The following is a 20,239-nucleotide window of genomic DNA, read 5'->3' as shown; positions in this document are numbered from 1 at the left end:
GAACCTCCACCCGAACCCCCCTCCCGCCGAAGCCAGCGGGCACCACGGACAAGGACCCTGAGGGCTGGGATTGGCAGAGGGTGGCCCTGCCCTTCACTGGCTCCTGGAGAGGGAGAACGCCCCCGCGGACAGAGGGAGGCTGGGGACTGGGCAGCAGGCTGCCGTCTATGGCAAAGCTCCCCGTGCTGCGGTGGGGGGCAGTGCCCAACCTCCCTTGGCCCCGCCCTGCCCCCCTCCACCTAGGCCGCCAGTCCCCCACACCCCAAGCCTGATTCACCCAGGCCCCGCCCCAGGATTCAGAGAGGTTGTTGGATGGGTAGGGGGCAAGGGTCCCCCTGCGCCCTGCTGAGGGCTGGGGCCTAGAGCACAGAGGAAGTCTTGTCCTTGGGGGAGCAGAGGTAGAATATGGCAGCGGCTGGCACCCCAGCAGAGGCAGTGAGGGGCGGGTGAGGCCAGGCGCCCGGGGTCCTCTCTGCTACTCCCTCCGGCCCCTTGCCTTGTGGCTCCTCCTGCTTCATCTCCCCCAGGGTCACTGGCCCCCCTGCTTGGTCTGCAGGGTGGGAGGGTCCCAAGCCCCCAGGTACCCCTCCCACAGCCCCTTCCCCGACAGTGGCCTGGCCCGACCAAGCCCAGCTCAGGTGTTGACCCCAGAGGAGCCCAGGAGCTAGCCGGACTTGGGCAGCTGTGTTGTGACCACCCCAGTTTCTGGCCATGCGGGGCCATGCAGAGGTGGGGGCTCCCGGATAAAGCCTCGGTGCTCCCTTAGCTTCTCAGGGGGTCTCCCATCCAGAAGCGATGTGGTTCCCCCTCCTCCAACCCTGGCCCCGTCCCCTGTCCGGTGCCCCCACCCCCACCCCTGGGCCCCCAGGGGCCTGGAGGCCGCCGAGCCCTGGACCACAGCCAGGCTGTGGAGGCGCTGGGTCAGCTCCACGCAGGGAAAGGCCCCTAGCCCTGCGCCCCCACCCCCACAGTCCCGGGCCGGAGGCCGGAGGCCAGAGCGAGCCTTTCCCAGGCCGCTATTTTGGTCCTTTGTGTGAGCTGCGTGGGGCGGGGCGCCCGGCCCTCTGCTGGTTATTTTTGCTCATAATGGGAGCACGATGTATGGAAATTATTAATAGTAGCCGGGCCTGCGCTACGTGCGGGCACTCAGGGCCCCGGCGCCCTCTGTGCTGAGTGTGAGCGAGGCCCCGCGGCTCAGGGCTCTCAGCACCCACGTCCCGTTCCTGGGGCCGCTGCGCCCCCTGCCTCACCAGCAGGCAGCTGGGGCTAGAGCCTCTTCCTCTGTGGACCCGAGGGGCAACTCTGTGCGTCCCCCCAACACACACGGACCACACCACGTCCTACTCCAGCTTCTCCCCTGTGGGCCAGCCCGCTTGGACAGACAGCTGTGCAGTCATTCGTGGTTTGGGGGTACACGCAGAGCAGGCCTTGTGGAAAGTGCGAGGAGGGCCCTGCACCTCAGGCCCTCAGGGAGGACAGCCCTGGCTCCGGGCTGGGGCGCCGTGACTGTCCGTGCCAGGCGCCTGCTGGTGGAAGGCCCACTCCAGGCAAGGGGCAGGCGAGAGCGGATGTTGGGGAGGCACAGGGCGCCGGTGCCTGGGAGCGTGACAGAGCTCCCGGCTCTTGTCCACCCTCCCTGTGCATCCTCAGTGCACTCAGCAACACCCCCTGGGCAGAGCCCCTGCGGCCCAGCGCCCAGCCTGACGCCCCATCCCGGCCACACCCCAGCCTGGAAGCCCCCCCCCCCGCCGCCACCGCCGCATCTTCCCACCTGCCCCCCTCCCGGAGCCTGGCTTGTCTGCTGGGAGGCTTCTGGATTTTGGGCCCTTGAGCCTGTGCCCGCCGTGACTGGGAGGTGTGGAAGGATGGGAGGGCCCCACGGGGCTGCCCGCTCCCCGCCAAGCCTGGCGTGACTGCTCCATCTGTGACCGCCAGGCTGCTCTGCTGGGCCTGAAGCTGAGGCTGCAGCCACTACTCGATGTTGAGAAGGTAAGGGTCCTCCTCACGGGGATCGTTTGGGTTCCAGCTCAGATAAAGCCTGAGTCTCCAGAACCACGATTGGGGTGAAGGGTTCTCCTACCACTGAGCCCTGGTCTCTGCTCCTGCTGGGGGGGGTGGCTCCCCAGGGAGCACCTGCCGCTGCAAGAAAGGCCCGTGGGGGCGGGGCCCTGGAGGGCAGTCGCTGGACTTAGGTGGGACGGGCTCCAGAGCCGTGGCCAGAGGGGCTCTCAGGAACGGGGCTCCCCATAAGGACCACCCCGAGGTTCTGACCTAGCAGATGGTCCCTGTAGAGTCAGCTCCAGGCAGCCTGACCTGTGTGGTCGCAAGGAGAGAAGACGAAGGGTCTACTGTTGGGACCACTGGGAGGGGCTTTGGTGGGGCCTGGCTTGCGGTGGAAGTGGCCTGAATGTCCCAAGGCCCAGTGTCCCCGCCAGGGGCTTCCTCAGAGCTTCCTGGTAGGCTTGGGCAGCTCAGGGCCCTTTGGGCCCCATGCACAGCCATGCCACCTGGGCCAGTGAGGAGGCGTTCCCAGGCCACCGGGACTGCTGCCTGTGGTTGGTATCCCGCATGCCTCCCACCACAGCTCAGTGAAGACAGGGGGGCAGCTGATCTTCCCTGGGGTCCCCCTAGCTTCTCGGGGCCTCCAGCCCTTTGTAATGGAGATGGGGATGACCACAGAGCCCCAGGGAGCCATGGGGCCCATGTGTGTGGGTGTGTGTATGGGTGTGTGTGGGTGTGTGGAGAAGTGCAGGCCCAGGGCGTAGGCTGGGGTGAGTGCACCGTGCCCTGGGAGCCAGGAGACATGTGGCTGAGCCTCTGCCCACCCCCCAAGGGAGCCAGGGCACGTGGACGGGCCTCTGGTCTTCTCTGTTCTGAGGCTCTGGCTACTCCCTCCTTTGGGTTGGAGGTGGTGAGTCTGGGGTCTTGACGGGGGTGGAGGGGCCAGGCGCCTGCAAGGCTGTGACCTGAGGACACGCTCCCCCACAGATGAGCTCCCCGCTGCTACTGCAGGACAGGATGGCCCTCGCACAGCGCTACGTAGCCGGCTTTCCAGACCTCCAGAGGAGGCTGCTGGCCCTCCTGGACTCCTGGTGCCAGCCCGGCTTTGACATCAGAGTCGTGGCCAGGTGAGCCCTGTGGGGGCACAGGGTGGGGCACGGGTGACAGGCACTCGGGAAAGCCACGCGCATGGTCTGCAGGGGTCACAGCCAGCCTGGGCAGCCAGCCAGAGACCGGCTTCTGGAACCCAGAGGCTGCACCTGGCCGGAGCCAGCCGAGAGCCCGTTAGGTCCCTTCGATGAACAGAAATAATCTTCCATGTCGTGTGAACAATGTGTTACACACAGAGTCACACTGTCCCTTCACCTAATGGGTCTCATCTGGGACACCCGTGGAGCCCATGGGGGTTTAAGCTGCGTGTGTGTGAGGCTGTCACGCGGGGGCGGGGCGTGGGGCGGCCACGGCTGAAGCAGCACCTGGAGGACAGTGGAGGCTCCTCCGGCGCCGTCCGCATGCAGACGGCCTGATCCCACGCCACGAGCCGCCCAGCCCTGGGACCACCGCCTTGAGACGCGGGCCCTGAGCTCTGGGCTGGACCTCGTGGACCCAGAAAGTCCTTTCACTTCCCGGGTTTATTTCCTCTGCCCTACAATGGCATGAAGCTCGCCTGTCTCACGGGGTTGTGGGACTCACCACACGACGAAGCTGACACAGCGTGTGCGGCCCCCAGCCCAGCCCCCTCGCATGGTGTGTCATCGCCGTTACTGTGTGTCTGGGAAGGGACACAGAGCAGGACCTGACTGGCTCAGTCAGTGTGGCACGAGGCTGTCAATCTTAGGGTCTTGGGTTCGAGCCCCATGCTGGGTGCAGAGGTTACTTACAGATAAAGTTGGGTTTTTTTCAAAGATTTTATTTATTCATTTGACAGACAGAGATCACAAGTAGACAGAGAGGCAGGCGGAGAGAGAGGAGGAAGCAGGCTCCCTGCTGAGCAGAGAGCCCGATGCAGGACTCGATCCCAGGACCCTGAGACTATGACCTGAGCCGAAGGCAGCAGCCTAACCCACTGAGCCACCCAGGCGCCCCCTGATAAAGTATTTTTAAAAGTTGAGAAGACAAGGGGCGCCTGGGAAGCTCAGTCACTAAATGTCTGCCTTCAGCTCAGATCATGACCCCAGGGTCCTGGGATCGAGTCCCGCGTCAGGCTTCCCGCTCAGTGGGGAGCCTGCTTCCCCCTCCTCCGCTCCCTGTTTGTGTGCTCATGCTCTCTCTCTCTCTCTGTCAAATAAATACATAAATCTTTTAAATGAGAAGACAAGGGTAGAGTGGAAGAAACTATTTGCAAAAGATGCAACAGTCTCCTTCATAGTGACCAAAATGGAAGCGTCCGGCAAACCCAGCGTTAGGGAGGACGTGGAGGACCTGGAACCCCCGTGCCGCACTGGGGACAGTGAGCGCACCATGGCCACTGGAAGAAGCTGGCCACAGCGAAACATGTGCTCGGGCCATCACCGCAAATCCACCGTTGAACGACGCCAGGATACATGGGTGCGTTGTCTCTGAAGAGACTGGAATGCTCGCGGCAGCTTTATTCCTGGTCCCCAAGCACCGGACGGATCCCAAGGGCTGTCCACAGCCCCACGGCTGGAGCACACACATCACACACATGACATGGACGAATGTTGTGCGAGATGGTACAGACCAAGCACCCAGACCCCTCGAAGCCATCTGCAGGAAGTTCAGGGCCTGGCAGATGGTGTCTGCTGGTCAGATGCATGGCGGGGGGCAGGGCCGCGCACCCCGTGTTGAGCTGTGGGCAGTGGGTCCTCAGGTGTGAGGACACCCGGGGTCCCTGCTGCTCACGATGGGTCGGTTACGCCTCAACAAACACTGGTTTGCGGAGAATGCTTCTGGCAGAGAAACAAACACGCATTGTCGTCTGCTGCACAATGAAGACGACGTTTTGAGAGAATGCGCAAGGCAGTGACCACAGGGGAATCTGGGCGCGCGGCAGGGGTCAGGCCGTGGTGCTCCACGCTGGAAAGCTGAGCCTGCAGCCCCCAGGAGCACGTGGGGTCCAGCACGGAGCCCGAGGACGGCCCGGGAGCCGAGGCCCCGCACTGCTTGGCCGTCAGCCAGACCCTGGGGACCCTGGGCCACGGTGTGTGTGGGCATAGCTAGGACAGGGCTGAGGCTCAGTGCCAGTCAGGGGAGCTCAGAACACAGAATAGAGCTCTCGTCAGTAAACGCACAACGACAAAGAGAAAAGCTCAGTAAAGTTTGGAGGGTAAATTTGATGATGTCTTCCAAAAAGTGCAAAATTGATGAACAGTGAAAATCAGAGAGAAAAGATGAAAGATTAGAGATCCTATCAAGAAGGGCCAACATTGGAATACAGGGAACCCCAGAAAGTAAGGAGAGAGGACGGCGTTCTTTCCCGAGGGGCCTGGGTCCCGTGTCGCCAGTGTGCGGGGCAGCGGAGCCGACGGGACCCCTGCAGACCCAGGGCAGAGCCGGATCACACAGGATTCTGGGAGCATCGTCCGCCCCATGCAGGGGAGAGCGGGTTCAACCCCGAAGTCTGAGCTCAGCGGAACCTTCCAACCAGCATGAGGCAGAGCACAGACCTCTGCCGACCCCATCTCCAGCTCATCTGTGCGCCCGCGGGGGGCTGCGGGGGTGGGGAGGCGACTCATCTCCTCATCCACTCAGGGTGAGGCTGGTCGGGGCCTGAGGTCTGGAGACTGAGGAGGCGATAAAACCAGACAAGCACTAACCCTGAAGAGAAGGGGTATGGTCTGCGCTGGCCGTGTCTGCCACATGTGGTGGCGGAAGCACAGTGTGTCCTGACTTAGGTGGGAACGTGGCCGCTGGGGGGGGAGGGGGCGGCGGTGGAGGGGCGGGGGCAGAGGGGTGGGGGAGTGATGGGGGGCGGGGGGGTGATGGAGGGGCAGGGGCGGAGGGTGATGGGGGGCGGGGCGCCTTCCCGGGCAAGATGTCCCTGCGGAAGGCCTGACACTGGACAGCGAGAGCTTGCGTCCGGGCTCGTTACTCGGACACCGAGGCAAATACTGGACCCGACGGAATGGACGTGCGAGCGGCGGGACCACGGCGGGCGGGACGCGGTGGCAGGCTGCTCTTCCCGCGTGTCCAGCCGTGTGCGTGCGGGCCGCCAGGCAGCAGCCGTGTCTCTCTCGTGCAGGCAGTTCCCACAGGTGACCCCCCTGCGGCTGGAGAGGCTGAGCCCCGGAGTGCTGAGTCGGCAGGTTCTGAGCCTGCTGGAGCGGCAGGGCCTGGACCCAGGTGAGCGGGGGCCCGCGCCCTGGGTGCCCCCCGGGGCTGACCGCCATCCACCGACCCCCCCTCCTGCACCTGCCCACCGCCGGGGCCGAGGCTGGTCCCTCTCCCATCCCCCGCTCTTGTCCGGGGAAACCATTCTGACTCGCATCTCCCTGGTCGTTAGTGACACCTGGACCACGTCAGGTACCGGCCGGCCGTCTGACTGTCTTCAGGAAATGTCTATTCAGTTTCTCTGCCTGCTTTTAAATTGGGCTATTTGGGATTTTTTTTTTTTTTTTTTTTGCTATTAGGTTGTGTGAGTTCCTTATGTGTTTCGAATATCCACCCCTTATCAGAAATGTGGTTTGGCGGTATTTTCTCCCACTCCGTAGGTCACCATTTCACTGTGTCGATGATTTCTTGGTCGTGCGGAAGCTGATCTGTCGTGTGAGGGAATACTGCCGGCTGACGGCTGCTCCTTGCCCTCGGCTTCCGGTTCTCTCCGCGGCTCGCCTGCCCCCCCACCAAGCTAGATGTCAGCCTTTTTTCTTCGAAAATACTCTCCACATTCCACTTTTATGTTATTTCTATTACTGCGCAGCTCAGATATTTTCTAATTTCTATGATAAGTTTTTCTTACTTCTTCTAATTTTCTTAATTTCCAAGCCAAGTGAGATTTTTCTTTTTGGTTTTCGTTTGTTTGGTTTTGGTTTTTTGTCTTGGTGTGAGTTCAGTCTCACCGTGATCAGAGATCATGCCTTGTACGATGTCAGTCCTTTGGGTTGAAATGTATTATGAAGAAATCTACCCTCTTGTCTCTGAAAGCTCTCTCTTCTTGTCCCCTTTGGCTGTTCTTGGGATAATGTCCTTGTCTGATGCTCCGGGCCTCCCGGAGAGGAGCCTAGTCACGGATGCGTCTTCCTTGTCTTGCTGGTGTTTGCGGGGCTTTGTGAGTCCGGGGCTTGCTGTCTCCAGTCGGTTCTGGAAAGTTGTAAGTCACGATCTCACACGTGGCTTCTCCTGCTTCCTTCCGCGCTTCTCTGGACCCTGACGTGTGTGTGGCCTCCTCCCCCGCCTTCCAGTGTCCCCTTCGTCATCCCTCGGGTGACGTCTCCTCTTTCCCACTTGGCCAGGCCTCTCCTCATCCATGTCCCACGAAGGACAAGACACGCCCACCGCGGAACCTTGCGATCGTCGCATCTTCAGCTCTAGACGCTGTCCCGTGGCGTCTTCCAGATCTGCTGTCCCACTTTGTGCGGCTGTCTGATGCTTGAACGCGTTTCTGATTTTGTCTTTTCTTTGGCTGTCTTGCCCACTGTTGTTCTGGGGTGTGTACCCATGGCCCAGCCCCGACCCTGGTCAGCATCTGTGTCTCTGTCCCTCAGAGGCTTGTCATGACACTTGTTTCTGTCATCCTGGAGAAGTTACACGGGTTCTCTGGCCCTTGGATGAAGGTGCCCGCCTCCAGAAAGGAGGGCAGTCTTTGGGGCTTTTGCACAGAGAGAAGCACATCGCCACGAGGCTTTGATTTCTGATTGAACAGCCCACCTGCTGGCAGCGGGGGATACACAGGGAGAGCAACAGGTGTGTGGACGCCTGTGGGCTTCTGTCCTGGGCAGTCAGGGTCGGCGAGGACCAGGAGCTGCTGGCTGTGCTGACGGTGGCCGGGAGACCCCACCTCTGAAGTATATGAGCCAGGTCTAGGAGGACCAGCCAGCCAGAGGGACCCCGGAAGCCCCGGGGAAGCAGCGGTGGGAAGGAGCTGCCCTCAGCCACAGCATGAGACTTGGGGTGGGGGGCACGTTTCAGGTGCTCCAATGAGGGTCCCAGCAACAAAGACCTCTGGGGGTGTTAGGGTCTGGGGAACTGGGAGGTCTGGCGTGTGGAGCACCTGCCCCAGCATCTGGAGAACTAGAGCACTGTGTTGACACGAAGGCATGCCCCACCCCCCAGAGACACACACCACCCCCGGCACAGGGGCCTCCAGGGTCATCTGTGCACCAGCCATGGGTGCTGGCGTACCCGCGTGGGAACATGGGTGGGCACCCAGTTCAGGCTGCCTGCCAGTGCAGCTCCCACGGGCTCTCAGCATAGAATCATTCACGGAGTCGGTGGTGGCCGCTGTGAGGCTGTCCCCGTCTCCCGGGGGCTCTTCCCACCCAGGACTCAGGACTGGACGGAGCAGCTCAGGGAAGTCGGGGCTGGTGAGCAGGTTGCGCAGAGGTCTGAGGAGGCTCTGGGTGGGGCCGTCCATCCTCACAGCAGCCCTGCGGTGCCACTGTTGGCCCCCAGGGTACCCACCTGAGGGTCAGGTCACGGCTGTGGTGGGCCCAGGGCTTGGGGCCAGAGGAGTCTTTAGGGGTGCTGGGCCAGCCTTAGCCCGGTACCCCTCTGTTCAGGGTGTGTCCCCTTGAGGTCCACCCCACCCCACAGGTCTCGGCTGAGTGCAAGGCAGGAGCAGATCTGGTGTGCAGACACCCCTGAACAATGGGGGCGTCCCCCACCCGTGTGCAGAGTCTGGCAGGCTGTGAGACAAGAGGGGAGTGGCAGGTGCTTTCTGGGGGTGCTTTGCTCAGGGGCCCTGCTCGGGAGTGGGGAGGACCCTCCTGGGTCTCCCATTCTTCATGACTGTGTGCAGCCAGGCCCCGTCTGTGGCCTCCCCAGCTGGCCCCAGGTCCCTCACACACCAATGTCAGATCCAGAAGGCAGGCCGGGGAGTGCTTGCCTCTCCACGCCGAGCTCCCCACCAGTCCCCGCAGGCCCAGGTCCCAGGTGGAGCCCCCCAGGGAGTCCTGGCACAAAGGAGCCCTCAGCATGCTATCTGGCTTGTATTTGGATTTTGTCGCATTTTCGGGTGTTCAACGTGTGGCGTGTGGCCAGCCTGCGTCCCCTGTGCCTTTCCTTTAAAGGTTTGCGCTCGGGTCTGGGCCAGTTGGCCAGGCGGCCTTCAAGGGCCATCCTCGGGGGGTACTGCCTGCACGAAACTTTTGGACACAGGACCCACTGACAGAGTGACGCTTCGAAGTGTAGAACATCCGGGAGGCCGGCTTCTGTCTGCTGATCTGAGCCCGAGCGGGGCCCAGAGAGCATGTCGGTGACCTCGCAGTCTGGCCGGGCGGCCGCCGCCCCTATTCCCTGCCTGCTCACCTATCCATCCCTCCCTTCCTGAGGCTCCGCCCCCCTCGCTCTGCGGTGTGGCCTCAGGTTCCCAAGCGGCCTCCTGGGGGCAGGAAGGAGGAGGAGCGGTGCCCCAGAGTCACCGGCTGGCCAGCTGTGTGTGGATGGTGGCCCCACCACAAGGGCACTCCCCGTGCTGAAAGTGGGTGCTCGCGGGGCAGGCACTCCCGTGGAGGGTCCTTAGAAGACCAGGTCCCTAACTGTCCTGTGGCCAGCATCCCATCTGCACTGCGAGGCTTCAAGGACAGCCAGCCCTGGGAGCAGGGAGCCGCAGCCAGATGGCTGGACAGCAGGATGGGTGGACGGGGGGTGGGTGGACGGGGGGTGCCCTTCCTGGGAGCGAGGCCGGCTCGTAGGCGCCGGTGTGTCGGCATGTGAGCAAGACGACCTCTTCCTGGAGGACTCACACTCCCACAGAAGGACCAGACGGGAATACACCAGCCCAAGGGTCCTGCCTGGAGAGTGTGGAGTGGCACCTGGAGAGACCGGGCTGCCCTCCCTTGTCCCCAGGGTGGAGGGAGGGGCTCCAGGAGACCCCGGGAGTGGTCGGAGGCTGGGAGTCCGGCCACCCATGGCAGGGCGTAGGGTGCAGCCCCTGTCCTACCCTGAGCTCTGTGGTCTTTCCTCAGCTCTGTGTCCCCACGCCGTCGCTCAGCAGCGCCTGACAGCCCTGCGCCACCTGTGCCGTGAGCGTTTCGTGGAGGTGCGTGTGCCCTGCTTAGAGCCCACTCTGGGGCGGGGAGAAGGGGGGTGTGCTCCGGGTGGGACAGTGTCTCTCACTCTTGCAGGGCAGCTGGTCTCGGGAGAACTGGACTGAGCACGTGCAGGTGAGCCTGGAGGGCGCTGGTGACCTGCGTGAGGACCTGGCCCCTGAGAGCGTGCGTGCACACGTGCGGACTGGGCGTGGGGCGCACACTTGACACGTGCGTGCCGCGGCCCAGACAGCTTTCCCGTTGGCCACAGGCTGGGTCAGGTCCCCTGGTGTCCCTGGCGGGTTGGGTAGCAGATGGTGTAAAGAAAGGGCTTCTCCCTTCCCAGCATAGGTTCCTGGACAAGGATCCAGACACGGAGCCTCAGGGCTGCCCACCCCGCTCCGAAGCTCCGAGAGGCAGATCCCGACGGGTCAGCTTCGTGTGAGGGCCCCACCCGGGTGAGGCAGGGCCAGCGCGGCTAGGGGGCCTGGACCCTCCTTTAGCCCTCAGTGGACAGAGCCCCAGGTGGTAGAGAACACGAGGTTTGCTGGAGGCACCACAGTGTTGCCCAAGGGAATATTCTAGACCACCTTTGAGCATTGTCCTGGTCCAGGGCTCTGTGCCCCCTAAGCCCCAGCCCGAGAAGGAGGCAGCTGCCCCTCGGGGGGCTGCGGGGGTATAGAGGAGGCTGGACTGCAAGGCCGCTCCTGGGAGTGGGGACTCCAGAGCCCACCAGGACGGCAGCCTGGACGGGACAGTCTAGAAGCTTCCGTCCTCAGGCATGAGCTGGAGGTATGGCTCGTCGTGGACAGAGCTGTCCCCAGCCCTGGGTAAAGCCGTTCTGGAGGGCAGTGGGGGTGTGAGGGGTTCCAGGGGCAGCATGCATGGCGCCAGGGGCCACTTGATGGGCAGGGGACCCCACCCCCCAGGGAGAGTCTGGCATCGGGCGTCCAGCGGGGGGCAGCCCTGAGCCAGCCCTGGAGTGCTGGGTGTGTGGGGTGGGTGGTGAGTCACCGGAGAGGAACGTGGACCCCCAGGGAAGGCCCGGAAGGCTGGTCCCCCCTGGGTGCCAAGGCCGAGGCAGCCGGAAGGGCAGCGGACATCCTGAAGAATGCGGAGGGTTTCCGCATATTGTCCACGTGGGAACCCGCAGCCTTTGGGAAGCGGATGGCCGAGGCTGCTGGGGCAGCAGGCTCGTCTGGGAGGGGCCTGGCCTGTCAGCCAGCAGGGGCTCCTCGGGCCAGAGATCAGGAGGGAGAGAGGCTCGGCCTCCCAGGAGGACGGGGTCCTGTCCTCTCCCACCTGAGTTACAGCAGCCTCTGACCTTGTGGACCCAGGGGCTCAGCCAGGATGGAAACCCTCCTTCGGGGCCCTGGTGGTGCAGGTGGGCCCTGGGTGTCCCGGGACTGAGCTGACACAGGTGGGACACCCAGGGGCCGCCTGAGTCCCTCTGCTTCTGTGCTGGCCCCTGGTGTGGGAGACGCAGCCTGGTGAGGCCCCCATGTCCATTGCTACTCCGACGGCTGCTTGCCCGTGTCCATTCTCTGGACAGGGGATTCAGGGGTGTCACACAGGCCCACCTTCCCCTGAGAATGTCAGCCAGCCCAGGGGCGGGGGCGAGGACACCCGAGGGCAGCCCCAGGCTCAGGAGCAGGCCCCACCACGCGAGGGCGGAGAGGAGCAGGGCCAGGCAATGTTCTAGAAGGATAGGGCTGGTCCCAGGTCTGGGGGCAGGACTGTGTCAGTTCAGGCCTAGAGATGGACAGATGGAGCGAGGCCGTTGGGCTGGGCTGTGGACACGGGACGGCGAGCCTTCAACCCAGCCACGCTGGGGGCCCTCGCTCAACAGCGGGGTCGGCACAGAGCCACAGGCGTGGAGCTTCTGTGGCCTTCCTTCAGATCACAGCCCCCTGTTTTGGGACTTGTGAGGTCTGGCGGGGTGGGGGTGCCTGGGGGACTGTCCACTCCCCCTCAGGGCAGAGCCAGGCTGCACAGCCCCTCCCGTGTGCCCCACAGGCCCTGGTGGGACAGGACGAGCAGCTGCAGGACGAGCTGCGGTGGTGGCTGGCGTCTCCCGACAACCAGGCCGTGGCCGCCCAGTGCGCCCTGGACCTCTCGCTGCCTGAGACGCAGCTGCCAGCCTCGGTGGCCACTGAGCTCCGCCGGCTCAAACTCCAGGGGCGGTAAGCACCCCAGGCTTGGCAGCCTGGCGAGGGGAGCAGGCGCTTGGACCCCCATCCCTTGGCAAGTGGCCCCGTGAGGCCTGTATGTCAACAGTTCGGGGAAGGACACTGCCAGCCCCCGACGTGCCCCCAGAGCACCCCCACCGCCTCTCCAAGGTCTGCCCTGGGCCAGCTGGGCCGGAAAGGGCTGGGCTGGGGAGGGGCGCGGGTGCAGGGACCCACAGCCATGCTGTTTGTAGGGCTGCTGAGGTGCGCTCCGAGAGCCGGAGGGATGGTTACTATCAGCTGCCCATCGCCAGCGGGGGCATCCATTTCCTGGCCTCCTGGGAGGACCTAGCCAGGCACAAGGAGGAGCTCCTACAGGTGGGTGTCTGACTCCGGGGGCTCTGTCCACACGTGAACCACGAGGCCCTCCATCCCGGCCCCCTAAGCGCCGCTGTAGAGCCGGGCACCCATACCAGACCATCTGGGAGACCCCGGGCCTAAAGCGGCAGCACTGGGCACCTGCCCACAGCCGTTTGGCTCTGGCCCCCCACTTGCGGCAGCTGCACACCTGTGCCATGGCTGGTCTGCACCCGAGGAGGCCAGAAGGAGTCCTTCGTCCCCTTCTGTGTGGAACAAGGGGCAGCCAAGGGCCAGGCCCAGCCCCAGTCCCCTAGGAGCCCACAGGGCGGTCAGGCCGCCCCAGCACGGCCTCCCCTCACCCTCACCCTCGGGGGGCCGTACCGTCAGCCCCAGGCCTGTGGCCCCCGGGGGGGCCTCACCGGCTCATCCCAGCTCTACAGCCCGGCCAGGTGCTTGCTGTGGACCTGGAGTGGCGACCCTCGTTTGGCACAGGGGGCCGGCCCCAGGCGTCCATCCTGCAGCTGGCCGTGAAGGGCCGTGTGTTCCTGCTGGACCTGCCTGTGTTCTCACGGCCAGTGGGAGGGCAGGTGTCCCAGGCCTTCTCCAAGCTGGTCTCCCAGATGCTCTCGGATCCCTCCATCACTAAGTTGGGTAAGCAAAGCTCCTGCCACCCCAGGGGAGGGTGCTGGCGCGAGGCCGGGGCCCCTTCCTTAGGTGCCCGTCCCACGGACCGCCCTCCCCGCAGGTTACGGGATGTCAGGGGACCTTCGGAGCCTGGGTGCTTCCTGCCCTGCCCTCGCTCACGTGGAGAAGCAGCTGCGGGGCAGTCTAGATCTGCTGCAGGTGCACAGACAGGTCAGTGGGGCGGGGGGTGGGGGCCCTTAGCACAGGCCCGTGTCTGTGGAGCACTCGGGCCTCAGAGCATCTTGCGGTCGCCCAGGTCACCAGGGCCGTCCCAGGAGTGGGTGTCACCACATGTCCCCACACTTTCCCCAGAACCAGCCCTGCTTTGGGCCCCTCTGAGTTATCAGCGCATTTGGGGACTAAGCTGTTAGCCCCAGAGCTGACCTGCGGGCAGGTCACCGTGGTTCTGAGTCCCCGCACCTGCCTGCCGGGGCGTCTTTCCTTCTGTGCGCGGTGGCTGTGGAGGCAGAGGGCCTTCCCCAGGCAGCGTCCCCATGTGCGACAGTGATGGCACGAGTGGTGGCCATCCCTCCTCCAGGGCAGGCCCCTCACCCCTGAGAGGCTCTGTCTTGGCAGATGCGGGTGGCAGACAAGCCGGCTCTAGGCAGAGGTGAGGCCAGGGGACCGCGGGGCCTCAGCCTCCTGGTGCAGCAGGTTCTGGGCAAGCCCCTGGACAAGGCGCAGCAGCTCTCTAACTGGGACCGGCGGCCACTGAGCGAGGGGCAGCTGGTGTACGCAGGTGGGCACCCTCTCCCTTCCCGAACATGCCCCTGCCCCACAGCCCCGCGCCCCCCAGCTGGAGGCTGAGGCTGCCCCGTGACCCCCAGCTGCTGATGCCTACTGCCTGCTGGAGGTGTACCAGGCTCTGTGCAGAGAACCTGCCCGGTTCTGCCTGTCTGAGGACCTGGCCAGGAGCCTGAGGCCAGTGAACAGTGAGAGGCCAGAGGCCTGGGAGCTGCCCGGCCTGCAGGAGGCCTCAGCCTCGCCTTGGCCGGTGAGTGTGGCCCCTGAGGTCCCTTCCCTCGAGCTCTCAGGAAGACTCACTGTCCTTAGAATGAGGTCTTTACAAGGGAGGAGGCCTGGGGTGGGGGCAGTCAGCTGCTTCCAAGAGGGCCTGGGTCCCTCCACCGGAGAGAAGTGGGGCCCCAGGCCGGTGTCCTGTAGGAAGAGGAGTCCCCAGCCCTCTCCTGATGCCAGGCCTGAGCTGCTCCCGCCGAGGTCCGGGGCAGTAACTGGCGTGCACCCCAAGCCCCTTGCCCCGCTGTGCTGTGCACAGATCCCCACCCCGCAGACCCGTGCGGAAGCCCCGGGGGCCGTGGCTGTGCGTCACAGTGTTAGTCTGCTCTGCTCTCTCCTGCACAGAACACAGCGGCTCCCGGTTCTTCTCAGGGTTGGCCTTCAGAGCTCTCACCCCCGTCAAGACCAGGAAGGGGGTCAGGGGCCCGCGGGCTGAGCCAAGCCGTGTGGCAGGAGCCTGTGGCTGAGAAGCAGGACGCCGCCCCGGAGGTCCCCGTCAGGGCCTTCCGTGCTGTGTGCGACAGCATGCTCCATGGGCTGGCCCGGAGCCTGCGCTGCCTGGGGGCCGACGTGCTGACGCTGGGCGCCGGTGAGGACCACCGCAGGGCTGCAGAGGTGAGTGGGGCCTCGTGCCCACCCACCTGGGGCTCCGGGCCCTGCTGTCTCCCTGTCCTTTGGGAGCAGCAGCCGTGTTTGAAGTTTTGGGGGCGGAGGACGGGGCTCGCCTGGGTCCAGGGGCAGAGATGTCTGTGGCTGCCCAGCCCTGGGGTCTGCCGGTGGGAGCCCTCTCCCCTCCTTTGGGCAGGCCCCCACTGTCCGCCCCTTGTCCTGTGGCCCCTGGAGACACTGCACAGAAGGGGGCTGTGCTTGCAGCCGCAGTGGGACCCTGCTTGGGGGGACACCAGCCCCCGGGGCCACAGAGAGAACCTGGCTGGGGGAGGTCTCAGAATTCTGGGGTTGGGATGTGGCGTATGGGGGCAAAGCCATACACGGGTCCCCCAGCCGAGTGTTCCATCCACCGGCCTTCTGCCCAACCACAAGCAGCCACAGCCGCTCTGAGGACGTTTTCTCGGCTGTGGTTGCGGTTCTGCCCGCGCGGGCGCTCGTTCTGGAAGGCTGGCCTCGTTCATTCGCCGCCGCGCTTTCGGGGCTCACGGTCATTGTCGCGTGTGTTTGTGCTTCGTTCTGTTTTGGGGCCCCGTAGTGCTCCGTTCACAGTGGACCATGGCAGTGTCCCCGCGCTCCCCGCGCGAGGGACAGTCACCTGGGCTGCTTCCAGCAGTGCTGCCGCGCGTGACACACAGGGCTGTCGCGTCCTGGTTGTTGTTCGTATGTGGTTTCTTTTATGCATTTGCAAACGTGTTTCTAACAGAGGGTCCCCGGCTCAGCAGACAGCGGGCTGCTACGCCGAGACCACGGAGCCGTGGGCCTGGTCTGCCAGCAAAGGGGGCCGTGGCTCTCGCCTGTCTGCACAGGGCCCAGGTGCCCTAATGCCGCCAGCCCATGTGGGCGGGCACTTCCTGCCGCCCACCCCCCACTGATGCAGAGGCCAAAGCCAGGACCTGCTCAGTGCTGGCCGCCCCCCCACCCCAACGCCCACTGCCTGGTGCCGAGGCTGCCGGAGGGAGGGGCCAGAGCTGGGGGAGGACAGGCCCGGCCCGGCCAGCAGCGGACACTCACAACAGGGTGCCGGCTCTCCCCAGCTCTGGCCCCTCACGGGCTATCTCTCCCACAGGCCTGGTCCTGGCGTCTGAGGGAGGAGGTGGTTGTGCCGAGCTTAGCCCCGGCCACTGTCCTGGCACAGAGCACCTGCTTCCAACCCCAGCTGAGTTCAGCCCGCGGCGGGGCTGGGACCGAGGCGGCCAGCCTGGCTTCTTGGGGACTCCACGCCAGGCCTTTCGGGTGGTGGAATTCCGGAGCCGGGGGTGGGGGAGGTGCCCTCCCATTGACCCCAAGAGTTCACGGGGCTTCCAGCGGACCAGGGCCGGGTTCGGCCTGCCTGCTCCTTACCCTGCTGTGTTGCCCCGTGACTTGCTACATCGACAAATGGGATTTAAAGACATTAATTTACTAAGCAGCTGACCTTAAAATAGATTATTTTAAATGACTCAGGTGGGCCCAGTGTGGTCACATGAGCCTTTGGAGCAGAAACAGAAGTCGGAGTCAGGCCTGGGTAGGTGCCAGTGTGCCCGAGGCCCCACGTCAGGCAGGGAACTGGATCCTGCCGGCCCTCGGGAGCCCAGAAGTGGATTCTCCCCAGAGTGTGGCTGCCGGCAGCCAGATTTTGGTGTGAGCCCTACGCCGGGAGCCAGCGGGACCGGCAGGACCAGCCGGCCGCAGAGCGGCTCTGAGGGTTAGCAGCGGCTGCACATGCCGAGGAGCTTGGAAATCAATAGTGGCTGCAGGCTTGGGGGGCTGGGGTCTCCCCGAGAGAAGTCTGGCCGGCCTTGGGGGACTGCAAGTGGAAGGCACGGAAGGTGTGAGACAGGCAGGGTCTGGAACGTGCTACCAACCCACACGGGACTAAAAACGCACGGGCCTTCCCGTTCCTGGGGCCTGGGAGGTGGTACTAGTGGGTGGTCATACTTGGTGCCACATACCAGGGAGGTGTGAGCCAGACCTGGGCCGTGGGCTGGCGTCAGCCGTAGCTTCCAAAATCCCTTTAACTTGGTGCAAGTAGGCCTTTTGATCCAAGCTTTTAAGGAATTCTGGTTTTCAGTACATGTCTCCAGAGTGGGAGACGTCACACCGCTCGTCAGCGGGTGTAGACACTCTGGGCAGTGGCACTGCGTCCCTCACTTGCCGGGCAGGCTGCCCGCAACGGAGGAGGCCTCCACACCCGGGGCCTCGAGTGGGAGAGGACAGGGGTCAGCTGGGGAAGGTCTGGTCAGGCGATGCGGGAAGTCTGTCTGGTTCACGGCGAGAGATGCCGAAACCAACCAGAAGCATGGCCTGCGGGGGGCTGGGTCTGGCCACACAGAGGACAGAGAATGAGTTTACGGAAGGCTAGCAGGGGTCTTGCTGGTCTCCACCAAGCCTGAGCCCGCAGTCCCTCTGTGGAAGTCAGAATGCACAGAGGAAGTCTGTGTCCGTAGCAACCCCACAGCTTGTGACCTGCCCCTGACAGGCAGCGGACTTCAGGTGCACCTGGCCAGGTCCCCACTTACACCCCCGACGGCTGCTGCTTCCTGGGGTGCCCCTCACTGACCCGCTGGGGCCAGAAGTGGTTCCCAAGGACGGTCTTCAGGATGCGGTCTCTGCATGAAGTCTGGGACCTCTGGCTTGGTCCTCGAGTCCAGTGAGGTGGGAGAGCACTGTGTTCCATGGGAGTGGTGTCCCCAGTAGTCTGTGGCCCGCCTGTGGATGCCCGTGGCCGAGTGCCTGTAGTAGGAGAGATTCGGGTGAACATGCGTCTGCCACCTCCGGACATTCTCGTCCAAGTGAGGAGGATGTGGGCTCGGCGGCTGCTCTGACTGTGCCGGGCAAAGTGGCGGAGGAGGAATGGGCGTGGTGCGTGCCGCGCTTCCTGCTCACGGTCGCATGGGGACTGAGAGCTTCTGTCTCTGCCCCAAGAGCGAGCCCTGGGCCATCCCGCTGCGGGCAGCAGAGTGACGGCATGAGTCCCCTTTGCCACGGGGCCCACCACCCGTCTCTTTTGCCACGTTCACCAGCTGCCGGGCCTCCAGTTCCGTGCGGGGCTTCGTAAGAAAATCGCCGAGCCCGACGCGGTCCTTAGCCCGGCCTGCCCACGAGGCGGGTCCCCGGCCCGAGGCAGTGGCTCCTGGCACGGGGTGTCTGTCCGGGAGTCGGCGTCCGGGTGCCTGCGGGAGTGCCTGTGTGCCCAGCGCCGGGTCGGGCCTCCGGCGCCCCGTGTCCGCGGCTGTCCCCGGAGGTGGCCCTCCCTGTGGTGGGGCCATGTAGGGGTGGAGAGGGGCGGCAGCACCACCCCAGGGGCCCCTTGTGCCTCTCGTCCGCGCGCTGATGGTGCCCCGTGAGCGTGACTCCACGCTGAGTCCTCCTGGGGACCCTCAACACGTCTCCCCGAGTCTTGCCTGGGCCTCTGGCTTGCCTCTTCGTCTTGGCCGCCGGCGGGGTGAGCCTGTGGCCCGTCCCATAGGAGCGGCCCGGCCGTGAGGCTTCGCTCGGAGCCGCGTTGACCAGGAACCGGGGGAGAAGGCGGCGTGTTCACAATACCCCGCCTTCCGCCCTCGAGCACGGGTCTCCGTCCTGGCCCGTGGGCTTCAGACACGGCTCGCGACCTCCTCCACGAGCGCCTGTGCCTCGTTGGTCAGAGCTGCCCCAGGAATTGGCCTAAGGGCTGGTGTCCCACCCAGAAACCTGACGAAAGTGTCCTCGGTTCTGCCCACGCGGCGGCCAGCTCCTCGGGGACGCACCACCCACAAACAGTGACACTTTTCTTCCTCCCTTTCCAGACCTTCCAGTTTCTGGGTTTTCCCTGTTCCCGTCACGTTCACTCAGACGTCGGCTCCAGGAGCAGAAGGGGGCCGTCCTCACTCCGCTTCTTGGGCCCAAGTAGGGTGGCAGCTGCAGACCCAGGCCAGCCAAGGGTGCCCTCCTGCTGCCGGCCCCACAGCCACTCAGATAAGCACAGAGGCCTGTTCCCTTTCCTGTGACCCCGTGACCGCCGGCATCCTTCATTCCGGCCGGACCTTGCCCGTCCAGGCTGAACCCATCTTGGCCTGACCTGTGACCCTTTTCTGACACCCCTGGCTGTGGTTTCAAGTTCTTTTTTTTTTTTTTTAAGATTTTATTTATTTATTGGACAGACAGAGATCACGAGCAGGCAGAGAGGCAGAGAGGCAGAGAGAGAGGAGGAAGCAGGCTCCCCGCTGAGCAGAGAGCCCGATGCGGGGCTCGATCCCAGGACCCTGAGATCATGACCTGAGCCGAAGGCAGCGGCTTTAACCCACAGAGCCCCCCAGGCGCCCCATCCGTATCTTCTTGAGTCACTCTGGCAATTTCTGCCTTTTTCTGGAGCGCGTCCATCCCGCCCCACGTCCCGGATGCGTAGGGATGGTGCTGCTGCTCGTGGGGGCCCCGCCGCATCCCCGCTCGCCCCGATGCACGCTTGTGCCACCTCTTCCGTGGCCGGCGGGTTGGTCAGCCCGGGACGCGCTTCCGCGTGACCAGGGTCTGGTCCGGGTCCTGTTGAGGTGTGTCTTCTGTCTCACCGAGGTCTGTTCTCAACGTCCCGTCACCTTCCTTCTGCTGTCCCGGGGTTGTTTCCCAGCCGAGTACTAACCTCCTTCATTCTTAGCCTCTTACTTTTATGATAGAAACATTCAAGATCATAAATTTTTTTCTTGAAATGCTGTTTTCCCTGCTTTCTGTCAGTTTTGATGTGTAGAACTTGTATTAGTTCGTGCTTCTAATGATCATTGAGCACCCGTGATAATTACTTCTTTAGCGCGTAGAGGACTGGCTTCCCATGTCAGAGAGCTTAGAATTTTGGAGCTTTTAGTTACTCTTTAAAAGTAAAGTTTCTAGCCTAACTATGGGGTGGTCAAGGGGCAGAGTCTGTATACCGTCCGCTCAGGCATTTGTGGGGACTTGCCTTGTAGCGGAGCAGATGGCCCTGGAGTGTTCCACGTGGCTTTGAGAGGAGAGAGAGTCTCATGCTCGTCTCTGTCTCTCTCACAGACACACTCTCGCTCTCAACAGGTCAAGTTAATTAATGTGTTTCTCAAATCATCTGTATCTTGTTTGATGATTTTTCTGCTTAATTCTCTGTGCCGAAGTTCCCTAGGATGGCGGGTTTGTCTTATAGTTGTGTCAGAATTTGCTTTGTATGTTTTTAAAATGTGTTATCACGTGTGTATGCGTATATTTTTTAGAATTATT

At 63.6% G+C, this 20,239-nt stretch overlaps 1 protein-coding gene across 6 annotated transcripts in view; it reads left to right on the top strand.

The window, feature by feature from the left end:
* Positions 1–20,239, top strand: part of EXD3 (exonuclease 3'-5' domain containing 3) — a 78,421-nt gene that overhangs the window by 33,037 nt on the left and 25,145 nt on the right. For 5 of the 6 annotated variants that reach the window (XM_082696411.1, XM_082696409.1, XM_082696410.1 and 2 more), the window contains exons 7-18: positions 1,936–1,989; positions 2,989–3,128; positions 6,203–6,303; positions 10,086–10,159; positions 10,245–10,283; positions 12,165–12,331; positions 12,571–12,694; positions 13,117–13,327; positions 13,422–13,531; positions 13,937–14,099; positions 14,188–14,354; positions 14,723–14,992. In XM_082696411.1, coding sequence (XP_082552537.1) covers positions 1,936–1,989; positions 2,989–3,128; positions 6,203–6,303; positions 10,086–10,159; positions 10,245–10,283; positions 12,165–12,331; positions 12,571–12,694; positions 13,117–13,327; positions 13,422–13,531; positions 13,937–14,099; positions 14,188–14,354; positions 14,723–14,992 — 1,620 coding nt within the window. Of the gene's footprint in view, positions 1–1,935; positions 1,990–2,988; positions 3,129–6,202; positions 6,304–10,085; positions 10,160–10,244; positions 10,284–12,164; positions 12,332–12,570; positions 12,695–13,116; positions 13,328–13,421; positions 13,532–13,936; positions 14,100–14,187; positions 14,355–14,722; positions 14,993–16,112; positions 18,850–20,239 lie in introns of those variants that run through there. The other variant, XM_082696412.1, reaches the window with a different exon arrangement.

This window comes from Mustela nivalis (genome assembly GCF_964662115.1).
Source record: "Mustela nivalis genome assembly, chromosome: 13".
NCBI classification, from domain to species: Eukaryota; Metazoa; Chordata; class Mammalia; order Carnivora; family Mustelidae; genus Mustela; species Mustela nivalis.
The sequence above is the reverse complement of the archived record's forward strand: the minus strand, read 5'-3'. Positions and strand labels throughout refer to the sequence as shown.